This window comes from Phyllostomus discolor, chromosome 1 (genome assembly GCF_004126475.2).
Source record: "Phyllostomus discolor isolate MPI-MPIP mPhyDis1 chromosome 1, mPhyDis1.pri.v3, whole genome shotgun sequence".
Taxonomy (NCBI): domain Eukaryota; kingdom Metazoa; phylum Chordata; class Mammalia; order Chiroptera; family Phyllostomidae; genus Phyllostomus; species Phyllostomus discolor.
In genome coordinates this window covers 14,825,038-14,851,140 of record NC_040903.2, presented here as the reverse complement: position 1 = coordinate 14,851,140, position 26,103 = coordinate 14,825,038, and the positions used below count along the sequence as shown (strand labels likewise).

Below are 26,103 nucleotides of genomic sequence, written 5' to 3'. Positions count from 1 at the left end.
TCAAAACTCTCTCTGGAACAAAAGTTTCAAAAGCTAGAGCAGGGGTGGGCCGACTGTGGCCCACGGGCCAGTCCAACTGGCCAGCCGCCTGGTTTTGTAAGTAAACAAAGTTGTATTGGACGACAGACAGCCAAGCTCGGTCACTCACGCGCTGTCGGTGGCTCCTCTCGATGCCACAGCAGAGGTGAGTGGTTGTGGTGGACACCAAGTGGCCCGAAAACCTAAGACATTTACCGTGCACTCCCTTTTTACAGGAAAACAGCTGACCTCAAGTCCGGAATAGTGTCATCCCGTAGGAATATGACGTGAGCCGCACATGCAAGCCACATATGTAATTTCAAAAGGTGGAATTAATGTTAGTAATATATGTTACTTAACTCACTGTATCCTGATACCATTTCAGCATGTAGTCAGTATAAAAATTATTAAAGAGATGCTCTGCGTCCTTTTTCATATAGTTTGTGAAGTCCGGTGTGTATTTTACACCGACGACCCACCTCGGTTTGGGCCAGCCATATTCCGAGTGCTTCACGTGGCTCCTGGTCACTGTCTTGGATTGCATGTGTCCAGAGCGCGTAAACCTTGGGTTTACTTTGACTGCACTTTGGAGCAGGTGAAAATAAAATACTCTTCATATAAGTCCATGGAGGTTCCTTTCAAACCATTTCAAGGGAGGGCCCTGGAGGGGCAGGCAGTCAGGTGTCCTGTACCTTCTTCAATCCTGCCTGTCACCTCTGGACACTTCTGGAAAGTTGTGGGCTGTCCAGCAGAACTGGGACCATGCTCAGCTCACAGCGCTTACTAACGTGGAAAAGCGAGCTGCTGCATTTTTAGCAATGAGGTGTAAAATATTGAACACAATTGTTATGAACTGCGCTTTGCAGTGAAATCCGGCGAAATCAAATAGCCTTTCCCCCAGCACCCCGGTTTTCACGGGCGTTCCTAGCATCAGCAATAAAAACATGATTAAAAAAAAATCAAAGTGGAGAACGGGGCCCCTGTGAGTTTTTAAAGTATCCTGGCCATGGAAGGAATGAGGAAGCGGTTTTGAGTCATTCTTGGAAAAAGAACACAATGTGATACGTGATCTGCCACAGCGCGCCCCGGACTCTGCTCTCACTCACTAAGCAAATGTTTCCTTCCTGTGAAACCCAGTAAGGAAGGCGTCAAGGCAGTTAGAGTAAGGTGTGCCAGCTGCCTCTCTGCTGCTGCCCTGGTCCAGCCTCCACCAGCTTTGCTGGCTTCTGCAGGACCCTGCTGTGGGCGCAACCAGCTGGATTCCCATTTCGAGAAGGAGGCCACACCTCGGCACTTCTGCCGAGTGCATAACCCGCCGCTCACTCGTGGATGGACGCTGGGTGTAGCTCTCTTCACGGGAAAGCGGAATTCAGCCTGCAGTTCTCAGGCAGCTGTGAAATGGCAAGTCTTCCGTCTGGTTGCTGTGTGCTGTCGGGTGGGGAGCGTGGGAGCGGGGGCCGAGGACAGGAGCCGGGCTTTGGAGCTGGCTTCTGCTGCTGCGGCGGCGGCTGGGGTGGGCTGGGGTGGGTTCGGCGCGGCCACCCTCTGGGTTGCCGTTTTGTAGCCTGAACCGTGGGGTGGGCTGGCTCGTCACTCAGGGCTCGTCGGCTCTAACACTCTCTACATCTAAATAGAAGATTATTTTATATTCATTTCCCCCTTTGTAATTTGGACGTACAAATGAGGACATAAAACAATTCAACCTCTCCCCGAGGGGGTGGACGATCTGAACTTTACATATTTCTTCCCCCGGGGTTTCCTACCACTAATCACTGGTCTCCTCCCTCTGCAATGTAGAGAAACTGTGTTTTCCCTTTTTATTTTTTAGGACTCAGGCTTCCCTTCCTGCCCCGTTTTGGGGGCATAGTTATGTCATACAAAATTCAAAAGATAAATAGGGATGGCTGGGGCCAGCCTCTCTATTACCATGTCTCCTGGTCACCTTACCTTCTCCGTGTGGCCCTCCAGTGCTCTGTGCACTCAGGAAAGTATGTATATATTTCTTCTTTTTTTTAAAACCCAAGTGGTACTTCTGAACTCTGAAGTTAGGGGTGGGGGAAACTTTGATGATCATCCCATCATGCCTTGTGTCCATGGTGGTATTGGACTCCACGAGCAGACGCACAATGATTTATCTGCCCGGCCCCGTCTCGACGGGCATTTCAGTCTTCCACCTTTTGCTGTTACAACCAGTGCTGCAATGAAAAGCTGTATGTGCCTGCCTTTGCACAAATTTGAGTCTATGTGTAGGATAAAGCCGTAGAAGAGGAATCACTGGGCCAGAGGTTTGCTGGCATTGCCTGATCTCAGTCCACGGAGACCACTCCCACCGGCAGGGCGTAAGGGGCCATGGGTCCCTACCTCTGGCCAGGACCACGTGTCTGTTGGGCTTTTGGATGTCTGTGACTCTACCGGGTTCAAGATGGCGTCTCAGGATAGTCCCAGTGGGCATTTCTCTTACTATGAGTGTGAACTTACTTATCAATGAACTCTGTCGTTTGCTCCTATTTCCTGACCCTCAGCTTCATTTCTCATTGACTGTGTCAGTGCTTTGAAATAGGAACACTGTCCCCTTTTACAGAGACTTGCACTGATTCTTTGCTGTCAGTCGGGTAAATGTCAGCCTTGTGTGGGTGGGCATTCAGTGTCCTCCAGAACCAGGACCTGCCTTATCTCAACCTCATAGCCTTACGTCCTTTCATGCATTCTACGTCCTTTCCAGTCTCCGGCTAGACCCAGCTGCTTGCTTGCCCTCCCCCACCACTGTGCATCTGCATTTCCCTGCCTTCTTGCCCCTCCTCAGGCTGTTCACACCACGTGCAGCGTCTCTGCTCTGCTTCTCCACTTAAAGAACTCCTCTTCCTCCCTCAAAGCCCAAGTGAAATACCACTCCTTCCACGGCGCCTGTCCTGGGCGCCCCAGTCAGAGTTCCTTGTGCCTGGGGCTGTGCTCCCGTAGGGCTGGTTTAGAGTTAAAGGTTCTGGTATTTGTGGACCCGATTCCTGGGTACCTGTCTTCCTGCCCTCGCCACCTTGGCCTCTCCCGCCGCCCTAAACCAGAAGTGAGGGAAGGATTCTCTATGTCTCCCTTCTTTGGAGAAGACAACCGTGACCTTTTGAAAAAAAAATTTTGTTGGGTAAAAATATTCATAGAGTTACGTTTTACCATTTAACCATGTTCAGTGCACAGCTCGGTGACATTCAAGTGCATTCACAGTGCCGTGCAACCATCACCCCCATCTCCAGGCTCTCTCCTCTCCCAAGACTGAAACTCTGTGCCTGGTGACAGTAGCTCCTCTTTCCCCTCTTCCCCCAGTTCCTGGCAGCCACCGCTCGCTCTGCTTTCTGGGCCTGGGACTGTGACTCCTCCCGGGACCTCGAGAAAGTGGAATTGTGCAGGATTTATTCTTTTTGTGACTAACATTGCCGTTAGGAGAGTGTCTCCAAAGTTCATCCAGTCGTAGCATGTGTCAGAACTTCCTTTTTAAGGCTCGCTGATGTTCCGTCGCGTGCACAGACCCATCTGTGCATTCATTTCTCTGCGGATGGGCCTTGGGTGGGTCCTCCCTTTCCGCTATCGTCAACGGTGCTGCTCTGAACACGGGTGTATGCCTACGAACACACCTCTTGGGGTCCCTGCTTCTGTCTCTTTTGGGGAGAGCACGCCCAGAAGTGGAATTGCTGATCCTATGGTAATCCTTGTTTAATTTTTTGTGGAACCGCTGTACCGTTTTCCTCAGCGGTTGCCCATTTTTCATTCCCGCCAGCAGTGCACAGGGCTCCTCTCTCCCCATCCTTTGCAACACTTGTTATTTTGCTTGTTTGTTGCTACAATAGCCACACTAATGGGTGTGCAGTGGTCCCGAGTAACCTTTTTGTCGGCTGTGCTTTGATGTCTGAATCACAAAGTCAGATTTAGGGGCTCTCTTAGCACCCACACATCATGCACCGAACAGTGCCTTGACTTCACGACCACACTTTACAGGTTTGTTTGTTTGTTTTTTCTGGAACCCATGTCCACACAGAGATGGCTTGGTCGTTTAGAGAACTAGATACACAAACGGGCCAATGAAATCTTTCCTGGCACAGGTTGCGCTGTCCACAGCGACAGAATCAGACAACACAGCCTGTGGTCCCAGCCTGCCTGTGCCCGATTTGGAGCCGCAGGAGCCTCCTGCTGGTCCATCCATCACGCACGCTTGTTTTGGCTCAGAACCTCGCGGAGCAAACGAGGCCCAGTTGGCATCCCTGTCATGTTCCCCCTCGGGTGCACTTTGAACTCTTCCCCCACCCTCTGATTTGGCCGCTTCTCTCCGGCATTTGAAGTCAGGACAATAGTTTGGAAATGTCTGAAGCTGGATTGTTCTCCCTTTCACTGGGAGGCAGATTCACTGTGACTGGCCATGTTAGGAACTAGCTCCTCCATTTGGAAACCGGCTCTAGAGCGACTGCCACGTTGCTTCAAAGGCACGTCCTGATCAGCAGATGCTACTGGGTCTGGGGAGAGAGTTAATGCAGCCTAATCTTCATTTGTGTGTGTGTGTGTGTGTGTGTGTGTGTTGGTTTTTCTCCGATTGTTCAGTAGTGGTTTCCACATCCTTTATCTTCCACATTTGCCGCTTGATGGAGGTGGATTTTTCTTATCCCAGGAAAATCATGATTCACGTATCTGTTAATATGATAATTTTTTTAAAAGATTTTATTTTTAGCGAGGGGAAGGGAGAAAGAGAGGGAGAGAAGCAGTGATGTGCGAGAGATACATCCATCAGTTGCCTCTCACACGCCCTCACCTGGGGACCTGGCCTGCAACCCAGGCATGGCTGGGAATCACACGGGTGAGCTTTTTCGGTTTCCAGGCTGGCACTCAATCCACTGAGCCACACCAGCCAGGGCCATATGATACTTCTTTTATCCTTACTTGAGGACATGCTTATTGATTTTTAGAGAGAGGGAAAGGGAGGATGAGGGGGAGAGAAACATCCGAGTAAGAGAGAAACATTGATCGGCTGCCTCTTGTGCACACCCTGACCAGGGACTGTGCCCCAACTGGGAATCAAACCCGCGACCTTTTGGCTTACAGGACGATGCTCCAACCACCAGAGCCACACTGGCCAGGGCGATATGATACTATCAAAACTTCCTATATGTGTTTTCTCCTTTTCAGAATTTCGTGCCGTCGTGGGGCCGGCAGACCTCCCAGACGACGGCGGTGGCGCCCCGAGCGGAGCAGGGCGTGGCCTACAGAGACTTCGTCTCCTTCACTGTGGCCGAAGGGAACGTGCGCAACATCTCCGAGGTCTCCGTGGAGTACCTGTGCTCCCAGCCTTGCGTCGTGCACCTGGAAGCCGTCGTCTCCTCGGAGTTCAGAAGCAGCATCCCCGTGTACAAGAAACGGTGGAAGAACGAGAAACATCTCCACACCAGCAGGACGCACCTGGTCCAGGTGAAGTTCCCAAGCATCATGGTGTACAGAGACGACTATTTCATCAGACACTCCATATCCGTGTCCGTGGTGATTCTCCGCGCCTGGATCACTCACACGTACAGGGCCGGAGACGTGCACGTGAAGTGGGACGAGAACTTGCTACACGCCGTCGCAAAGAACTACACTCTGCTGAAGACAGTCCCGCCCTTTGAGCGCCCGTTCAAAGACCACCAAGTGTGCCTCGAGTGGAACATGGATTACATTTGGAACCTGCGGGCAAACAAGATCCCCCAGTGTCCTCTTGAAACTGGTAGGTCACGTGCCTGGCCAGGGACCTAATTCGCATTTCTCCAGAGAGCCTGTACCGTCAGAGAGGGGCAGGAGAATGGTCTTACATTAGCGGTGGGGGAGACGAGGAAAACGGAGCCTGTAATTTAGGACTTTGGGGGTGAGAGGGGGTACAAAGGGGAGGAGAGGGGAAGAGTCCGAGAGAGGACAGGACTGAAGGGAGGGACAGCGGGGCCACGGGAGGGGGACCTCCCCTGAGACATTTGAGCTGCTTTAAGTTGCAAAGGCGCGTGGCGGCCACTGAAACACACCATGGGAAAGTCTCCCTCCCATCGCCCCTCAGACATCCCTCCGACGTCCGTGTTAGGGCAGCATTGCTTCTCGGGTGAGCAGACCCACCTTCCACTGCCACTCCTGCACCTTCTCTCTGCCCGTGGAATTGTGGCACTCTCGGAGCTGCAGCTTCCCGCTCTGCCAAATGGGCACACCAAACAGCAGTGCCCTCAGAGCGGTGCCGTCAGAACGGAATGACATGTAGTTTGCTGAGCACATAGTCAGCACTCAGTGAAAAGTAGCGCTGATGATAGATGATGGAGTCCCACCCCTGCACTTTATCCTCAGTGCCACATGGTCACAGCCACTGAGGGGTCTGTACGGGAGGCTCCTGGCTCCTTCCTCTGTCTCCCTTAAGCAGTGGGGTTGGAGCCCTCTGGCTATACGTACCTAGAAGTAGGGGTCTGAAGATCTCTGCATCGGTGCCAGGGGCATCTTGCCCTGTGGCTGCTGAGCACCCGCCGGCTCTTCTCCCTGCCCTGCAGTGGGGAGCCATCCTGGGCAAGCTCCCTGCAACCAGCCGGCTCTGGTAGCATTTCCCAAGATGTGGCCCTGGGACACACTACAACAGAATCAGCCAGGACTCTTGTTGCAAGTGCAAATTCTCAGGCCCCATCCATTCACTACTCAGTCGGGATCTGTGGGGGCAGGGCCCTGGAATCAGCATTCCCACAACTGATGTACCCTAAAGCTTGAGAACCTCTGTACGAGGGGCAGGGCTGGTGGCACTTTGCTCTAGAGTGACTGTGGTCAGACCGCCAGGCAGGCTTGGTGGGTGGAGGACATCCACGGGCCTGCGATAGCAGGCCCTGCCACGGGACAGGCCTGACACCTCCTCATCTTCCAGGGGACTGGCTTGGGGCAAGGCACCTTCAGGACAGGGGGAGAACACTGCCAGTGAGTATCTCCTGAATCGCTCTGCAACAGCCCCGCACGCCAGGAGAACTTCAAGCCTGGGCCGCTACAAACAACAGCCAGCCAGAAGCCACTTACGGCAGAATCAACACATCTGGGCATTAAAAACACTATTCTGAAATAATCACAGATTCACAGGAAGTTGCAAGAATGGTAGCGAGCCCCGAGTTATCTTTCCCCCAGAGTCCCCTCCTGGCGGCTTGCCTTCCGTAACTGGAGCACGGCACCAACACCGGGAAGCCGGTGTGGAGCTGACCCTGTGAGCTCGACCGCCGGCTCCCCCCCGCGGCCACCGCCTCTTACAGGCCCTTCCCTGCATGTGTCGTGTTCCGTGCCGTTTTGTTTTAAAACAAAATGCAATCCCATGTTTTGTTTTAATCGCCGTGTTCGGTGTCTGGCTTATCCCATGTTTGAGTGGCGCTTTAAGTAGAGAGATATCCAGAAGCAGACGGCAAATTCCCTGCCTGCGTGTGCGCGACGGGTAGGGGGTGGGCAATTAAGCATCTGAAGTCGCCGAGCCGCACACGCGTTGTGGTGGTGGCTGTGCCTCCCTCCGCCAGGCAGAAGCCGCGCTGGCTAGCATCCGTCCGGAAGGCCTTCCACACGTCTGGGGGCCTAATTTGCTCGGGAGAAGGAAGCACGGGGCACACAGAGCCTCAGTTTTGCTTTGCCTCCGAGGTCGTCAGGGCTTAATGATTCTATTTCGTGTTTGGCCAAATCACACTCCTCATTAGAGAACGGCGGAACGGCCGGCTGGAAGTTTTCAGATGAAGTCATTTACGAACCGGACGAGTTCTTGGGGCACCTGAACATACCCTTGACATGTCTCTTCTCTTTCTTTTCTTGTCCCTCCCCATAGTCATGGGGCTCGGGCTTTTCTTCCCCGCCTTCAGGCCATTATTTTTGGGGTGAGAACCAATCCAAGCATAACGCAGAGGAAAACGTTTTCTGAGAGTCAAAGCCGCGGAAGGCAGGGGGGAGCTTTGTGTCCCCTCCACACCAGCTCTGCGGGCACGGCTGTGATTTGTTCCCTCTCCTTAAAAGACAAATCAAAAGAGCATCTGCAGCCGCTCTGTGAAAAGTGCCCGTGACCTTCGTTCTGGTCGTCGGCTGTGTGGTGGACAGAGGCCAGGCCTCTGGCTTGTTCTTAGCAGGGACTCTTGATGAAGAAGAGTCGAGTCGGGACAACAAGATGGCTTTAGGGAGCCGTGGGGGCGCCTTTCAAGTGCGCTCCCAGTCTGCAGCCGGCACTGGCGGCGGGTGTGGGGGAACGTTTTCTGTGTCAAGTGCCCGGTGTCCTGCGAGGGCTCTGCAACTGAACTGAAGAGCCGCCTGACTTGCTTTCATTTTCCTTTTCCTTTATGGAGAGAGCGAGCCAAAGTCCCCGGGCACAGAGGTCGTGTGAGTGCGGCCCGAGTGACCCTGTGCCAAAGGCTGAGGCTTGGCTCCCGAGGGGAGGGCTGTGCACCGGCTCACACACCCCTGTGGTGTCTCCTTTGCACGCACCTGTCCCGGGCCAGGCCGGGGGTCTGGTTTTCAGTGGAAGTGCAGCAGACTTTTTGCCTGGCGCTGCTGCGTACACCTACCCCGGGTCAGAAGTGGCAGCCTCTCGGGACACGTGTGTGCCCTGGCTCAGCCTCCTGCTCTCTGGTGGTGCTCCTGTTTCTGCCACATTCCAGGCACCTGGTCCTGCTGCATTCCAGGCGCGTGGGCCATAGGTGGCCAGGCACACCACGCCTGGGACTCCACTCACTGCTGTGCGTTTCCCTGGGGGAGGGGACCAGGCCTTAGCTGTGGTCCCTTGCCTGTCACACGGGTGCCTGCCGCATGGGTGAACCCACTAAGAGAACAAAGTCACCCACCCAGGCTGGTAACTGGAGGCCGGACAGAGTGCTCTTCCCGGCGCGTCCTATCAGAGAAGCCAGCTAGTCCTCTTGCCTCCATCTTTCACATGTTCAGTCACCTCTCCCTGAGTGTGCTGCTGCCATCTGGTCTAAGCCACTGTGGTCTCTGTCTGCAGGTGGCCTCCCAGCTTTGCCTCCCCCCGCCTGCCACCCCACAGCAGCCATAGTAAGCAGGCAACATCACCTCCTGTGGGCAGTTACTCTCCTAGCAGATACAAAAGGTCAACCCCTGTCCCTCCCTGTGGCCTGTGGAATCTGTCCCTGTCCCCTGCCCAGCTCTATCTCCTGCTGTGCTCCCCTGGTCCACCTGATCTAGCCACACGGGCCTGTTTGCATCTCCTTGAATGTCCCAAGTTCATTCTCACTTTGGGACATTTGTGTTCCTGCTCCCTCCTCCTGAGATTCTCCTCCCTGGATCACATCTCTTACCTCCTTCTTTCCCCTGCGTCGATGCCACCTCATCGGCACGACTGCCCCCCCGACCGCCTTATCCCAGACAGCAGCCCCACCCCCGCCACCCCACCCAACCGTTATCACCTTTATTTTCCTTCATAGTCTTAGTGCCACTGAACATTGTCCTGAACTGGATTTAATTTTTTTTTCTGGTTGAGTGTCTCCATCCTGGAAACACAAGCACTATAAGGCCAGGGTCCTGGTTTGTGCTGCTGTGGTGCCTAGCACAGCTCCTGCACGCATCGGGATGCGGTGACTGCTTGTCAGTTGAGGGAGGAGACAGGAATGAATGCCCTTAGCCCAAGGGGCAAAGGCCTTTTTCTGTCTCATGTCTCGTGTGACCATCGCACTATGACAGCATTCTTAGGGAGCATGTGGGGGTAGGCGGTGGCTGTGTGCCTTCCCTGGGGCTCACTCTCACGCGCGTGTACACACGCATACACTGCAGTTTCCCAGGTAGAGCCCATCTGGGCTGTCTTGGCTAACGCTGCAGCCTCCCGGTCAGCGAGCTCCCTTTGCACAGGAGCTCACCTTCACCCTGTGCGCCTGCCCTTGTAGTCTGAGTCTCATCAGTTTGATGCCGCACTCCTGTGCTTTGGCTACGCTAGTTCCTTTTACCTGGGACAGCTGCCATCTCTGAGTCCCGCTCCGCTCCACTGCCGCCTGCCTTGTCTTCCTGGTAAAATCATGTCCATGCTTCAGTAGCCAGCTCGGATCTCCACCCTTCCCCAGTGCCCCCTCGAGGCTCCTTCCTTCCTTCCTCCCTCCCTTCCTTCGTCCCTCCCTTCCTTCCTTCCTTCTCCTACTGTGAGGAGTAGGGCACAGGCGCACAGTAGGAGGCTCCTCACAGGGTATCCAGGCAGAAGGGAAAGCATGAGCCACGGCACACAAAGGAGGACATGCAGCCTGATGGGGGCTCCGTTGATGTGAGGGGTGGCAAAGAGGTTTCGTCTTGCCCGTCGACCCAGAGTGATGGGTGTGGTGTGGCTCCCCCGAGTGTGGTGTTGGGAAGGATTCTGAGACTGAGTCTGTGCCTAGGGCGAGAGCCATGTGGGTTGATCACCAATGTCCACCACAGCGGGGGCATGTAGAGGAGCGGCACTCGAGCTATGCGTTTGTTCAGGTAGAATCTCGAGTGGAGTTGGGCCATTCAGGAAATCGGACTAGAAAGGCAGGGTGGGGGCTCGCCGAGGGGTGTGAAACACTCTGCCCTCGTGCTTCCCTCTGTGAACGTCTTCCTAACCTTTCCTCTTAGCTCAGTGCCTGGGGAACATGGCACTTTCCTTCCTTTCCTCTCTCGTCTCCTTTCACCACAAATTTATTCTCATCTGCAGATCTATTGCATTGGAAGAATGATTTCTTAGAACAAAATTCCATTATAACAAACTAAGAAGATTAAGTCAAATATTGAAGCCAGATTACTGTCTTTGTGAAAATATCAGTTTATGCAGCAAGACTACTCAAATCAATGACAGGATGATACTTTTTGTGATTATAAGAACCATAAGTTTGGCACTTGCAGAAAAAAAAAGACTTAGTTCCTTTTTCTCCCCAGTTAATCATGTAGCCTGAATTTTTCTGTAAGAACACTAATTAATGCCTCGTCTCTGCATTGCCCTTCATGATTTTCAAAATACTTTTCCCCACGCACATTGTCTCATTTAATCTTTGTAATATGCCCATGGGAAAGGGTATTATTTCTCGTCTCCTCTTTACGGAGGGGACGCCCGGGCTCGCTGTGCTTGTTTAACTGGCTTCCTGATTCCTTTGACTTTGCTGTTTCAGTCTTTAACTAAAATATGCTAATACGGCCCTAACCCAGGTTCTAAATGAGAAGAAATACCCCTTTTATTTCTTCTGAAAGTTGAATTGTTACCGATGTGAATCATCCTGTTTTCCTCGCCCACCGGGCATTGTCTCCTGGAAGCAGACGGAACGTCCGTGGTGGCCCAGGGAGCGGGGACCTCTGACTGTGGCCCGTCCCTGCTCCCCGCCTGCACAGAATGCCAGAGAGTGTCTGTCGTTCTCCTCTCTCTTAGCCAGAACAGCAATACATGTTCCCAATTTAAAAACTTCGGAGAGTGTGAAGGGCTTTGTTCCCTCCCACCCCCCGCCATACTCTTCCAGCGCCGTTCCCAGAGGCAAACTCAGTAACACTCACTTCTTGTGTCTCCTTCCAGAAACGTTCTCTGCACCCGTAAACGATACATCGATGGCCCTCCTCTGCATACACACGGGAAGGACACTATAAGCTCTGTCCCGCACTCATTAATGGTGCAGCAGAGATCTTTCTGTGTCATAGATCTTTCTATGTCAGTATGTGCGACACAGCCTCGCTCCTTCTGATAGCCACTTAGCATTCCCCTGCCCGGCCTCCCATAGCGTCACTCGTATCCTGATGCTGGCCACCCAGGTCGTTTTTAGTCCCTTACCACCCACAGCAAGGTTTCGCCGAACATCCCTGTGCACGTGTCTTGGTGCACCCATGTAGGTATGTCTAGAGGAAAAATTACTGGGAGCCGAGTCATTTTATTCTTAAGACTCCTCGTACTGGATATTCTACAGACTGTCTCCGCCACTCACTTGCCTGCCTGGCACCTTTCAGGGGGAAGTCCTGTCCTTCCTGTTTACGAGAGAGTACAGTGTGTGTTCTCAGCCTGTGGCTTTAAGGAAAATAAAACCCCCGATCGCCACTGTGTTTTTGATGTTCTGTGTTTGGAAAACATATTGAGTTGCCTGCGCTCTAGCTTTCCTTCTCCAGGTTGGAAAATCTGAGCATATTGTCCTCTAGGTTCTGTTTATAGATTTGTAGTCACAGTTATTCCTTGCAGTAAGAGTATCTCTTAACTTCCCCACCAATGGGCTGAGGATCTCAGCTGCGTTGTGGTGACGCATTCGACACATGTCGGAGCGGGGCTTGGTTACGTGGGAACGGGACCTTCCCCAGAGCAGGTTCCGCGTCGCGGCTCTGACCCCTCAGCTGAACTGGACAGTGGGCTGTGGAACCCTCCCAGCCAGGGGGTGAATATCACTCCAGGGTGATACTCAAAGTACCTGACAACCAGAAAGGGGGAGGGGTGGGGCAGGACTCAGTCAGAGCCCCCAGGTGCTAGCCCTAGTGCTGAAACAGGGCGGTGCTGGAGGTCCCTGCCTGGGAGGAGAGGCCAGGGTGGGTGGTGGGTGGTGGGGCTCTGGAGGTCCAAGGCCGCACCAATCATCTAACCAAGTGGGCATATTTCAGTTTTAACAACCTGAAATATTGTTAAAGGGGCATGCCCGCTGAATACTCGCCCTGGCCCTCAGGGAGGCCTTGCGACGTGGGACGAGGTTTAAGAAAAAGCCCATCGGTCCGCAGGGGGAGACCAGGTTTGAGTCATACCTGGGTCTGTTATTAGCTATAGAACCTTCAACAACACCTAACACTTTTCCCGTCTCCGAAGAAAAGAGTCTGCACCGCATGATACCCGAAGCCTCTTCTTGCTCTGAAAGTGGAGGAAATAAAACAAAACACTCAAGGGGGTGAGAGCCGAACCTGAACTTTTCCCCTGGCATTCTATGTGTGTGCCACCGCGGTGCCTTTTTCCTATCTGACTTCCTCACTCTGGAAAAGCCAAAGAAACGGGCTTGGGGGAAGGACCTGAAAGATGGAGGCTATTATTTGGCTTAGATAGCATGGGGCACCTTATGGAATTGTGGAACCGGTTGGGCCAAAAGAGAGGTCCAGATCCTAACTGGGCCACAACGCTATTCATTTGTTAGTTTATTCACTCACTTGCTCACTCACTCACAGGTATTTCTGGAGCCTCCCTCCTGGGCCGGGCACTGTTCTGGGCTTCGGGAACGGGCAATGACTAGAGTGATGTCCCTGGTCTCCTGGACCGTACATCCTGGAGGAAATTGGGCGAGCCAGTCTACCTCTTTGGACCTTAGGTTTCCTGCCTGTGAATTTGTTTTGGGTTTGGTTTTTTTTTTTAGATTTTGTTTAAGAGAGAGGAGAAGGAAGGGGAAAGGGAGAGAGAAACATCAATGTGAGAGAGAAATATCTATTGGTTGCCTTTTGCACATGCCCCAGCTGGGACCGAACCCGCAACCCAGGCATGCGCCCTGACTGGGAATGGAACCAGCGGCCTTTTGCTTTGCAGGATGATGCCCAGCCAACAGAACCACACCAGTCAGGGCCTGCCTGTGACTCCTTTCCTGGTGATTGACACTGGTGGTTATTCCCCATTCTAGTGCCTAGGAGAGCCATTGCTACCCAATTACAGCACTCCAGGCAGCCACAGTCAGTTACTAGAAAATAAGCCTTTATGTTTTCCCAGGCTGGATGCATTCTGAAGTCCTTTCCTACTACAGAATTTCATTCTCATTAATTATTTCTAATTAACTGTAAAAACCATAATACTGAGGGACAATTGCAATAGAACCCCCAATCATAGAACTCTTGAAGCTACAGCTTTTACAGAAAAACCGCCATCACTTTGGCTTTGTTGGTGACAGGAGGGTCTACGTTCTTGTAAAATGACTTTAGATATTTGGGTCTTAGATTTTTCCCTCCACTGGCCTTTGCTGCGAGTTCTCCCGCTCAGCCTGCTTTATTCTGATCCCCAAAGAAGGGAGAGGCTCATCGGCATTCACTTTTCCTTGCTTTCCCTTTGGAAGTCTCTGTGAAGCCTTGCATTACGGGGGTCAGGTCAGGGAGCATCACGTGCTGCTCGTTTTGATAGCTGTTTCTAATACACACAGGATAACTCAACAGCACTCACTAGCAGCGGGCCTCCTGGGAAGGCGGGGGGGCTAATATGGCTTTTCTCGTCTGTCCTGTTCCGCTCAACGCCGTGGAGGCCAAACCAGGGCTGGGCTGATCTCAGCCTCTCCATGATTTCGTTTTCCTTCCAGATTCCAAAGACACACTTGCCGTACCATCATTGGCAATCCTCCCTCCCCGCCCCCATTTCAGGCCAGCAAGTCCAATGTGCCCAAACTGAGCTCAAGGTATAGAGAAAAAAGTTTCTGTTGGAAGGGATAACTCTGCCCTTTTGGGTTTCAAATGCATCTCTACATAACAAAACAGGTAGATTTGTAGGCACTGGGGGAAGTTTGGCTTACTTAATTCTCTTAACTATACACACACAAGTCTGAGATGATGAAAATTTTGCTCCTCTGATTTCCAGGTGATAACAAACCAGAGGTACCTCTCTCTATAATAAAACATTTTTTTCTCATAGAGAAACGAGAGCTGGGGCCTTCAGCATCCCAGGCTGAGCCTCCTGGAATTTGTACCCTTATTGGCGCTTGGTAACCTGCATAGAAACCAACCCTTCCGTCTCCAAGGAGCCCAGGGAAATAGATTGTTTCTACCACTTAATCATGGGCATTTAAACCAAGGACCATTTAAAATAAATTTTTTTAAAGATTTTATGTATTTATTTTTAGAGAGGGGGGAAGGGAGGGAAAAGGAGAGGGAGAGAAACATCAGCGTGTGGTTGCCTCTCACATGCCCCCTACTGGGGGCCTGGCCTGCAACCCAGGCATGTGCCCTGACTGGGAATCAAACAGGCAATCCTTTGGTCCACAGGCCTGCACTCAATCCACTGAGCCACACCAGCCAGGGCAACCAAGGAGCATTTTAAAGAAAGAGAAAAGTGATTTTTATTACTAGGTTGAGTTCAGCGAATTCCTTTCTCTTTAGGGGAAGGGAGACATAGGAAATAAGAAGTTGACATTAGCCTTGTTTAACGCAACAGGTATTAAATACAGATGAAATAGCTCTGTTCTCCCTTTAAAATTTGTTATGGACACCCTCTTGCCTGGAGCCACAGAATTCTCCCACATTTGCAAAGTAAAGTGGAAGGCGCTCTCTGTAGCTGTAAGGAGTATGGTTAGTAATATTTGCATACACTAAATATGGTGTTGAGTATATTAGGAAACTCTATACAGAAGAAGCGAAAACCCTGCAATTTTAAGAGCATAGATTCTGAAACCAAACTGCTTGAGTTTGAATCCCAACTCCCCCTCTTATTATACAAGCTCCTCTAAAACTTAGTTTTTTCATCTATGAAGTGGGGATAATAATAGACCCCACTCCTCGATCATTGTGAAATTAAATGACATTTTTTTTTCTGAAATGTGCTCAGCATACTGCCTGGGCACAGTCTAAGCATTAAGTAAATATTAGTGGTTATTTTGGAAGCTATCCTTCCATGTCTTCATCTGTAAGCCGGGGATAAGAGGATGAAATGAATTTGTGTACATTTTTACTTTCAACTACCGCTTTGCAGCAACGTGGACCGTGGTGCGTGCTCCTCCAGGGTTCACTTACCCTCCTGATACAAGTTCAAAGTGCTTTTCTTAACGTTGGAAGGCAGCGTGGGAAATGGTTGGGCACCAAGAGGGTGAGCACGACCCGTGCCTGCAGGCTCTACCGCTCGTTTGCTGGGTGACCTTAGGCGAGCTGCTTTCCCTCCCCACGCCTCGCACGTCTCTGCAGGATGGGACGAGTAACAGCATCCGCCTTATGGGGTTGCTGTGAAAACGAACGCGGGTAGCTCTGTAAAGGGCTCAGCCGGGGTGCCTGGCAGGCGCCTGTATTCCATGTTGGGTGAGATCCGCAGACCGTGTTCTTTTCGTGTTGGAGGGGACCTAGGCAGAGGGTTCCGGGAGGAATGCGATTGGGGAAGCAGTGCTTTTCCGGGGATCATTGAAAGGCCAGTGTCTTGTCGTTTGCAGACGCGGTCACCCTCCTGGGCTTCCTCTATGCCTCCAGTGGAGAGAACACAGGCATTGTGAAGACGATGCCGAGGTTTCAGAACCGGGAGCTGGAGGCCACCCGACGCCAGCGGATAGACTACCCTGTGTAAGAATGGGCAGATGGCGGGGCGGGTGGGGACATGCTGTTGTTTTTTTTTTAATCTGAGGATCAGAGCAGGCTGGTGGATTCCTTTAACAGGACAAACCGTTTGTCACTAGCTTTGAAAAAAAAACACGAAGACCTACATGGCTGAGGCAGAATCTGTGGACCCAAACACCTCACAGCATTCTTGAGTTATTCTTGCACTTAGCAATCCTCAACTTGCCTTAGACTTTCCGAGTCGTGGCCCCAGGAAAGACACGAGGTGGGAGCAAGGTGTTGGAGCCCGAGGCCTTGGCAGGGCTGCAAGTGCAGCCAGCCACAGCAAGCCCGGCCTGCAGGCTTTGTCCTGCCTTCTCTGTCTTGGAAGATCGGGCGAGCTACTGGAAACTCACCACTTCTGATCTCTGTTGATTTCAGCAAAACCCAGATATATATTTTTTCCCCTTCTGCTGAATTAAAGATGCTAAAAACGGTTCCTGGTGCACCTCAGACTGGATGGATTTAGCAGAGTGATTTAATTCTTCCCATGCTGCTGGCTGTAGAAAGATCTTGAGTCATTTTACTGAGCGTATGTTCTTGCTAAGCTTCCTTGTAATAACTTATCTTCATGAGCTTGCTCAGCTGGGTGGGTCAGGAGGGAGCTGTGTGGCACCATCTGTCTGCGTATCTTACCACTGGTTTGGAGGCCACATTACAAAGCCCAGAATATTCTAGAGAACGTATGTGGTTAAATCCCCAAAGATCCTGAGGTCACTGGCCCCATAACCCCAAACTGTGAATTGGTTACTGGGGCGATCGATAGAGAGAACTCTGTGCATTTGTTTTGACCTCGACTGCTCTTCCCCAGGCACGATGCAGTCACGCCCAGCGCCTCATCTCTGAGCTGCTGGTCGCTCACTGAATGTGGGACACCAAGCAAGTGCTCAGCAAGTATTTGCTGAGTGATTGGTGGATCTTATATCTTGGCTAAATCCGTCCTAGTTAAGTTGATGACTGTTACTTTATTCTCCCTCCACAAATCACAGATACACAAAAGTTTTTTTTTTCCAACTAAAATAGCCCCAGTCCAGAAATGGAACAATTAGATTAGTTGTTCCATATCGGTCAGCCAGAACTGTGATATGCAACCTAATATATGCCTTAAAATAGTATATATGTGTCCCAGTTAGTGTATAGTGAAGCCACTTGCAGATTATGACATCTTTTCTACCTTATGCTTTTATCTTTGAAAGAGACAAAATTGCTCAGAAAGCCCTAATTATGTTTTTTTCTTTTAATCACCAAAATTAGAAAAGCTTCTTATCAAATCACCTCTTATTAAACTCCAGCTCTTCATTCTGTGTCTGGCTTTACAAGCCTTCATCGAGCATTTGAACGGCAGGCTCATGAGATTCTCACAGGGCACAGGGACAGACTCCGAGGCGCAAGCTGGAGTGTCTGCTAGTTCTGTACCGTGGTGCTTAGCTCCTGTCTGTTCCAGTTACTATAACTACCTTTGTCTCAAAGATCAAGCTGTGCGAGCTGATCTCCCATGATGAACACGAAGCCACGTTCATCCCTTCATTGGGAAGGAGGCAATTTACTTGGTCATTGTTAACTATAATTACCTGTTCTTGGACGATATCAATCTGCAGAAATTTTTTTCCCCTCACTCTTCCAGGTTTACTGTTTCATTGTGGCTTTATTTACTCCATTATTGCAAGGCCAATCTCTGCGGGATCCTGTACTTCGTGGATTCTAATGAGATGTACGGCACACCATCTGTATTTCTCACCGAAGAGGGTAAGTGTAACACAGAATCTTAAAACGATATATCGTCATTTTCACATGCTCTGTCCATGGGCAGCTATGTCTGTCTAGAATAAGGAAGATACTGTCAACACGGCAATTTAGTGAGAGTGATGGTTTTCAAATGTGGGCTTCAGGTTAAACTTTTTTTCCGGAAGCTGAAAATAACTGTCTTCTTTACAAAGAAATGCATTAATGTGTGGGTGTTTTTTTTTTTTTTTTGCTTTGCTTTGTTTTGTTAGAAGGAAGAAGGCACATAATCTTAATCGGATAGCTCCTTAGGACAATTGTTGTGAAGGGGTAGCCCCTTCATTCTCTCCTGGGTGTTTTTTGTCATTTTCATAAGGTTGAATTGTCCTTTTAGGGCTCTTGCATATTCAGATGCATCTTGTCAAAGGAGAAGACCTCGCTGTGAAAACGAAGTTCACCCTGCCTTTGAAGGAGTGGTTTCGCCTGGACATCTCGTTTAACGGAGGCCAGGTATCGGTGGGCCCCGCCCCCCATCAACCACGCCAGCGCCGTGGCTTAACGTGCGCACCGCCGAAAAGCCAGGGAGCAAGCAAATCCCTAAAAACAAATTTGTGGTAAATGATGAACTCTTTACAGCTCCACACTTTTCCAATCAAACTTTTATAGATGGAAGTTTAAATCATAAGAATCCCATTCCATTTAATTGGCTTTTATAGTGCTTCTTTTGACCATATTGTGAGTGAGTAAATAAAATAGCCAGCTATATAGCTACAGTTATCTGAAGAATTCAGTGCTTTTCCCCTGGCAAGGCAGGCTTCGCGGAGATAAATGGTAAAACAACATCAGCCGGGTTTGTCTAGTGTTATCGAGCTACAACTTTTATTTTGTCAGGAAATTTATTAGTTGAGTCGAGAAATGGTTTGACGGCGTTTGGCAGTTGAAACAATGGCTTCTGTTTGGCATAAACCGGCAAATAATAATTAACAAACCTAAGTGCTAATTCTGGTGGGACGGAGGGTCCTCATCTACTCTGAACTATAAAACACTACGCATAACTGTTTCCAACTGTCGTAATGCAGATTTTATGGATTATGGCAAATCTGTTGCTACAGTGAAAGGCAATTCCATCTTTCAATCTACGCAATGTCGGTATGCTACTTTTCTTCTGGCGACTTCGTGTTCTCATCAGCTTTTCTTATTGATTTGTGATTTTCCGGCTGCAAAACTGGAAGAGACGTCTTGTTTGTCTTGTGTTTTATTAGATAATACGCAGCCTTCCCTCGGCGGCCAGGTTTATCACATTTCCTTTTTCTGAAGAGAGAGGAAATCAGGTCAGTCCTGGTTGCTTTCCTGAGAAGAGCCTGGGAAACGGTAGCCGGGAATGTTTGTGTGTTAGTTTGCTTCTTTAACGACGTTACAGGTGACATGGCTTGTGGTCCCCGTTTCAGCTTCTTACTGATGTGACAAATTACGATGGCATTCTAGCTTGGCTGCTGCTTTGCTCCTAAGAAGGTCAGCTTCTCTGCGTCGCTTGGACAGGCGTGAGACCATCAGAGCAAATCCCAGGTCATATTGTGCACCTGCTGTATGCAAGGCACTGTGTGCTCAAGGAGCTTATAGACTACTTAGGGAATTAACATTGAGCAGGTGAAGGGGTGTCCTAAGGTGAGCTTCGTTGCCAGACGATTCCTATGAATTCAGAGAAAAGAGACAGCACTTCATACTGGAAAGCTGGAGGGGAAGGATTGATGGACAAGGATCCTGCCAGTGGGCAGCTTTGAGATGGAGAGGAGGGTGGGGGGCATCTCAACACAGCCCTGGGCGGAGAGGATAAACCAGTTGGACCAGAGTAGAAATGTGCAGACTGTAGGACACTAATCAAAGGCAAAACTGTCTTCAGGGCTAGAATGTGGAAAATCTTGAATATCACGAAATTCAGATTTCTACTTGCAAAGCAGCAGGCCCTCCTGGAAGCTTTTGGAGTAGAAGAATTGTAAATCAAAGTAGTTCTTTAATTAAAGAGAGGAATTCAATGGCAGAGCACGTGGTCTGATCAAGCAGGAGAGAAGAATTACGCAGACCAGATGGGGTGGAAAGAAAAAAGATTTTTTTCCCCATTCCATCTGGTCTGCCTAAAAAATATAGGTCCCAGAGCAATACTTAATTGTTTTTCTACACAAAATCCACCTCTGAGATGGGACTACCATATTCATTGCTTTGACTAAATGGACAAATTGACTTAAAGTGAGTGGTTTGGTTTAGAGAAACAACTGGTTGGAGTCATTTTCTTCCTACCGTACATGGCTGAAGTGGGTTGGCTTCTCCGGGTTACTTCGGCTTTCACAGACACAGAGGTGTAGACGCGTCTCTGAGAGCCTGGCTGGGCCAGCACGTGCTCGGTCAGCCCCTGGGCTAGCGCTGGGAGAGTGACATGAGCCCCTTAATGCCAGGGGTTTTTCTCCTAATCCAAGACACCGAGAAGAATGTGAGACAACTAAAGACAGCTGATAACATCCAGGACAGAAACATCGTCACCATGGGAATGACGGTGACGCGGCTTCTCAGTGCTTAGGGAAAGAGCAGTGAGAGGCAGTAGTGCGTGGAGAAAGTTCAGCGCTGATCTTGTCACCCCACCTCCCCGCAAGGCTTTCGTAGAACTCAAGTAAACGTTCAGAAACTCCTTGTGTCATACACGTTTCCTTGTCTTCCTGTGCGACAAGCTTTGAAGCACAAATCCACCAAATGAACCTTTGGCTTGGAGTTTGGGAATATCTGACACCCGCTGGGCGAAAAGGCTTTATAGGTCTTTTTACCACAAGTCATTTGAAGAAATTATATTTATTAAATCTTACACAGGGCTAAAATATACGCAGGGCTAATAAAGTGTTAAATTTATTTTTTGCCAAAACTGATAAGCAAAAGGCTCTGCAGCACATGTTGGGTAGCTTACACCCAGGACTGTTGTTATGATGTGGGGTGCGGAGGCATAAGCGATCCCTGTCTCTCTCTCCCACCGCAGATAGTGGTGACCACCAGCATCGGACAGGATCTGGAAAGCTACCACAATCAGACCATTAGGTAAGTGCGATCTTTCTTTTTTTTTTAAGTTTTGGTTTTTTAAAGATATTATTTATTTATTTTTCAGATAGGGAAGGGAGGGAGAAAGAGAGACAGAGAGAGAGAAACATCAATGTGCAGTTGCTGGGGGTCATGGCCTGCAACCCAGGCATGTACCCTGAGTGAGAATCGAACCTGTGACACTTTGGTTTGCAGCCCGAGCTCAGTCCACTGAGCTACGCCAGCCAGGGCGAGCAATCTTTTTTCTGATTCAAAATGCTGCTGCATGAGGAGGGTTAAGGAATCTTCACGCCTTAGCCCTCAACCCTAACGTTGTCCCCATAGCTCCTTGTTCAGCTTTTCCAAGCACGTGCTCGTCTGCCCTGTGGCTGGTCTTTGTACTTTTTCCCTTCCTTTTTACTGTCCATGAACTACCCCCGTCTCCCCTACAACCTTTTTTTCTAAGCAAGAGAAAATACTCCTCTCTCCAGACTTCATTGTAAATTCCTTCTTTCATGGCACTTTGTATAATTCATTTTCTTTGAAAATTATCTTCTACGAAGGATTCTCAAAAAATAAATCAAAATATTAATGTTGCTTATTGAGAATGGTTGGTAACGTTGGCCTAGTATAAAACATAAAAGCAGACAGTCTTCATATTTATGTTCATAATCTAAATTTGAAATGTACGCAACTATTGATATTGGTGTAACTTTTCATCTTTATAGAACTGTTCTCTACAAGAGGTACAGAAACTGAGAATTGGGTGCCTTGCCTTGTATTTCATGATTTTTTTGAATTCGCTTCATTATCCCCATATACTAGTGGGTTTTGTAGTGACGGAACCAGAGAGCAAGCTTCTTTAGGAACTCAAGATACCTCATCATAGCTTGATAATAAATGAATATATAATGAAATGCTTAAGGACAGTCTGAAGAACCGAAAATAATGAGCGGTTTCATATGTATCATTTTCTTAAAAGTGCCAGGAGATGTTGGCACTTGGGCTGGGGGGGGCTGGGCGGGGCTGGGGGACCTCCCTCCTTCCTGTGGCCATTGGACCCCACCAGGCACAGAGCTGCCTTTCCAAACAGGCCCCATTCACTCGTGGTCCCCTCACAGCCCACGTGTCCTGGCAAACCAGTCCTGACGGAAAGGAAGGCAAACGGGAGGAGACAGGGGAATGAAAGGGCACGCACTCTGCCCCCTCCCCTCCCCGCGGCCTGCCATGTCTGTTTACACTGAAGCCCAGCTGACTCCTTTTAGGCCCTGGGCACACAGAACAACTCTTATTTTTATGGCCGGATTAAAGGATTAGAGTTATAGAGAAAGGCTAAAGAAGTGGTCTTCCTTAGCCTGCAAAGAAAAGGTCAGGGATGACTTGATAGCTATATTGTAGTGCGGACGCCGAGGCCTAAGACCAGAGGAGATGTCTTCAAGTGCACTGGGTGGATTTGCACCTGTCCACGAGAAGTGGGCGGGCCCGAGTGTGGCCAGATGGCAGGGGGCCGTGGGCTCTCCTCTGAGGCGTTTGCTCTGGGCGAGCGGATGACTGTGGCTCTTCGCAAACCCCTTGACTGCCCTATTTCGCTAAGGAGGCGGCAGAAATTAGGGGTTTGTGTTTCAGGATATGAAGTCTAAAATAATACCTTACCCTGTCTCCCTTGACACCCATCTCCAACCCCAGGACATTTATGACAACCGATTGAATTTCATAGGCCCTTTTTCATCTTTTTATGTAAGAGCTTCCTTTTTTTCTAAATCCTAGAAATCTAGAGGCTGACATGGTGAATCTTGGATGTCGCCATCCTAGATCACAGTATGATTCAGGGCTGGGATCAAGGTGAGGCGAGAGAAGCAAAAATTATAAAAACCTCATAGTGTATTCATTTGCTGGGGCTGTTGGAACAAAGTTCGGCAAACCGAGTGGCCTCAACCACAGAAATGTATGGTCTCAAAGTTCTGGAGACCGGAAGTCCAAGGTCAAGGTCTCAGTAGCACCATGTTCCCTCTGAAGGACCCAGAGGAGGGTCTGATCCCGGCGCCTTGCCCAGTTCCTGGTTGTTCTTTGACTTGCAGGTACATAATTCCAGTCTTCACGTGGCGTTCTCCCCGTGTGCGTGTCTGTCTTTGTCCAAATGTCCTCTGATTATCAGGACACCAGTCATACGGGATTCAAGACCCCCAGTATGGCCCCCTCTTGACTAACGACACTTCTGCAATGGCCCCATTCCCCAATCAGGTCACATGATGAGGTCCTGGGAGCCCAGACATCAACATACACATTTTTAAGGGGTGCACAATTCAACTCATGACAGTAATCATGGTAAATAACATCTCCTGCAATTATTTTCTATAATAAAAATTAATGTAAAGAATCCACGATGAACAGAATGTCACCGTGTTAAGAGAAGACAAAATCGGTATGGTCACAGACGATGACAGACACGCAGACCGACTGCCAGGGACACAGCAGGTCAACATCGCAGTTAGAGCACTGAAGCAGCTCCCCACCTGGGGACCCTGGCAGTGTCCAGACCCGAGGGTGCCCTCACCACCATCTCAGCGGCTCGGCCCCAATCCCTGGAGCCTCCCCCATCAACAGAGCAGCTGAAGAGGGAACACCGGGCCCACAGGATCCCCTGTGACTGGATGCTTGGAATCCCACTTTCAGAGTGGGCCAAGCCGGTGAACTAAATACTCCAGATGTTGATAGGGGATCCAGGGAAAGTCTTTCAACCTCCTTTCCAGTTGGTCTCAGGATGCACACACAGTGGTAGTGCTCTCCCACAGTGTTGGTCGAGGACGATCCGTCACTGAGGGCTCGAAAGTGCAGTGCTGCTCTCGAAGGAGAGGCCGCCGGTAACACTTGGCAGCAGGCAGCAACTGCAGGCCTGTGTAGTGTCGAATTCATCCATCCGTCCGTCTTTTCATCCATCCACCTGTCAGCCTGTCCATCGATCCATCTGTCCATCCAGTATGTATTCACCCATCCGGCACGTGTACCGCATGCCAGGCACAGTGCTGGACTCTTGGATTAAATACAGTCAGCCCCTACCAAAAAGCCTAGAAGGTGTGACTGATCTTCAACGAAGACATTCACAGATAAATGTGAAATCACAAATGGCGCTGAGTGCTGGGAAGGAAAGGAATAAGGCAGCCTGAGAAGACGGCGAGGGGGCCAGCATTGAGAGCAGGGCCTGGGGAAATGACACTGGAGATGAAAATCAGTCTGAGTGGAGGGGACAACTCTTTCCTGGTTCTGAGTGAGGTCTGCTGGACAGCGTCGCCCACGGCCCATTCTTCCAGGCCGCAGCAATAAACCAGGGCAGGCTCTGATGTCCAGATACGAGTCAGTGTGCCAGCATGTCAGACATTTTTGAAAGGGACCATCCTGGGCTTCGGAGGAGTCTAGCTCAGCTTTTATGTCAGTGAAACGGATGACCACTGGGCAGTGCACAGGACCAGCAATCTCTGTGCAGCCACCGAGGACGTTAGAGCACAGAAATGTCGGAGACCACGCTGGGGAAATCTATTTGGTGATATCCTAACAGTGATAAAAACTAAAACTACAATCCAGTGCAATGGAGACCAAGTAATTTATTGGTCAGTTAAGACCTCAGTTAAAGCAAAGATCATTTAAAAATGATACCTTAAATATTTTATTTCAGTTAAAAAGGAGAAACGTACATTCATTTGCCATTCTTTCTATGGAGAGCCTTTCCGGTGCGTGCGAATCTCTTGATTGGCGGTCTCTCTGATCTTCTTGCATAAACGGCACGCAGTCTCCGTTTCTCCCAGTGAACAGAAAAGGAGGCCGCTTGTGAAACTACAGAGCCCCAAATCCATGTCCTCAGTTTCTGTTTCCAAACGGTTGCCCTAATGCCACAATACTTTTTTTTAGTACCCGTTATTTTACTGAGTCTACCCAAAGTATTCAACTAGATTTTTACAGAAGGAACAACTTCTGCCCCAGCCGTATTGTATTGGGTAACATGGTGTTTCATTCAACCGTACGATGAAATGGCCATACGGTTGGCATGATCAGGTTTGGGAACAGGCACATCTTACTCGTACGAAGCATGTGACTCAAGAGATGGTGGCAAAAGTTGCACATTGGACTAGGTTAGTAATAATGACCGTGAAGTTATGGAGCCTCCTGTGTGCCAGGGACTGTTCTAAACGCTTTGTTTAGATACTAGTTCATTTAATCCTCACAACAGCCTGTAGCTCAGTACTGGGATTATCTCCTCTGATAAAGTGAGAAGACTGAGGCTCCAGTAAGCAAGCACCCGGCCTGCTGAGGAATGGGCCATCGGGGGAGCTGGCGGGCTGGTGAAGCGGAGTTCTATTAAGGGACCTTTCGCTGCAGAAGCGGCTTCACATCCACTGAGTCCCAGGTGCTGTCTCAGGGGGGTGGTTCAAGTCTTTCCACGACCTTGAAAAACAGAATCAATTCACGGCTCTGATAATAACTCTGAGGTCCCACCTGAAAAAGGGGGGGTGAGGGGAGACCGTGGTCTTTTCTCCTATCCTTTCAATTCTGCAAAGAGAACTACCAGGAGAGGAAGCCCCTGTTCCGTGTGAGTTGCTTGTCTAGAGAGCGTGTTGCTAAGGGTTTGCTCTGGCTGCCATCAGTCGATGCCATCCACAAGTGCCCTTCTCGTCACTCTCCTGTCTTCCTCACCAGCTAGGTGTCCCCGCTACGGGGCAGGTTCCTTGCTAGCGGTCAGTCCATCACCTCTCCTGGGATGCCCAACCGCGGGCAGCCTGCTCTGTCCTCACAGGCGTCACGCTGGCCCCTCGCCCCCATGGCTCACCGGGCTCCTGGCCGCCTGCCAACAGTTTGCGCTCCTCCTTTCCACTTCCCTCTGCCCTCTGCGGTTCCCGGCTCTTTGCTCTCTGCTTAGTTTCTCACTCGGTGCCCATCTCGGCCCCTCCCCCTTGCCGTTCCCAACGTTCTGATCGCACCTTCCTGTTTGAATTTTTAAATGGTTTACAAAATCAAAATTGTGTGAAAAGGTGTACAGGTAGATGTCTTGCTTCTAACCCTGCCCCCATCGATTCCATCCCCTAACCCCCTTACGCTGCGCCATGGGGAAAT

At 50.1% G+C, this 26,103-nt stretch overlaps 1 protein-coding gene across 2 annotated transcripts in view; it reads left to right on the top strand.

Moving 5' to 3' along the window:
- The window catches only part of SEL1L3 (SEL1L family member 3), a 95,890-nt gene that overhangs the window by 7,528 nt on the left and 62,259 nt on the right, over nt 1-26,103 (top strand). For both annotated transcript variants that reach the window (XM_028507791.2, XM_028507790.2), the window contains exons 2-6: nt 5,182-5,752; nt 16,062-16,188; nt 17,846-17,967; nt 18,338-18,453; nt 20,963-21,021. In XM_028507791.2, coding sequence (XP_028363592.1) covers nt 5,182-5,752; nt 16,062-16,188; nt 17,846-17,967; nt 18,338-18,453; nt 20,963-21,021 — 995 coding nt within the window. The remainder of the gene's footprint in view (nt 1-5,181; nt 5,753-16,061; nt 16,189-17,845; nt 17,968-18,337; nt 18,454-20,962; nt 21,022-26,103) is intronic.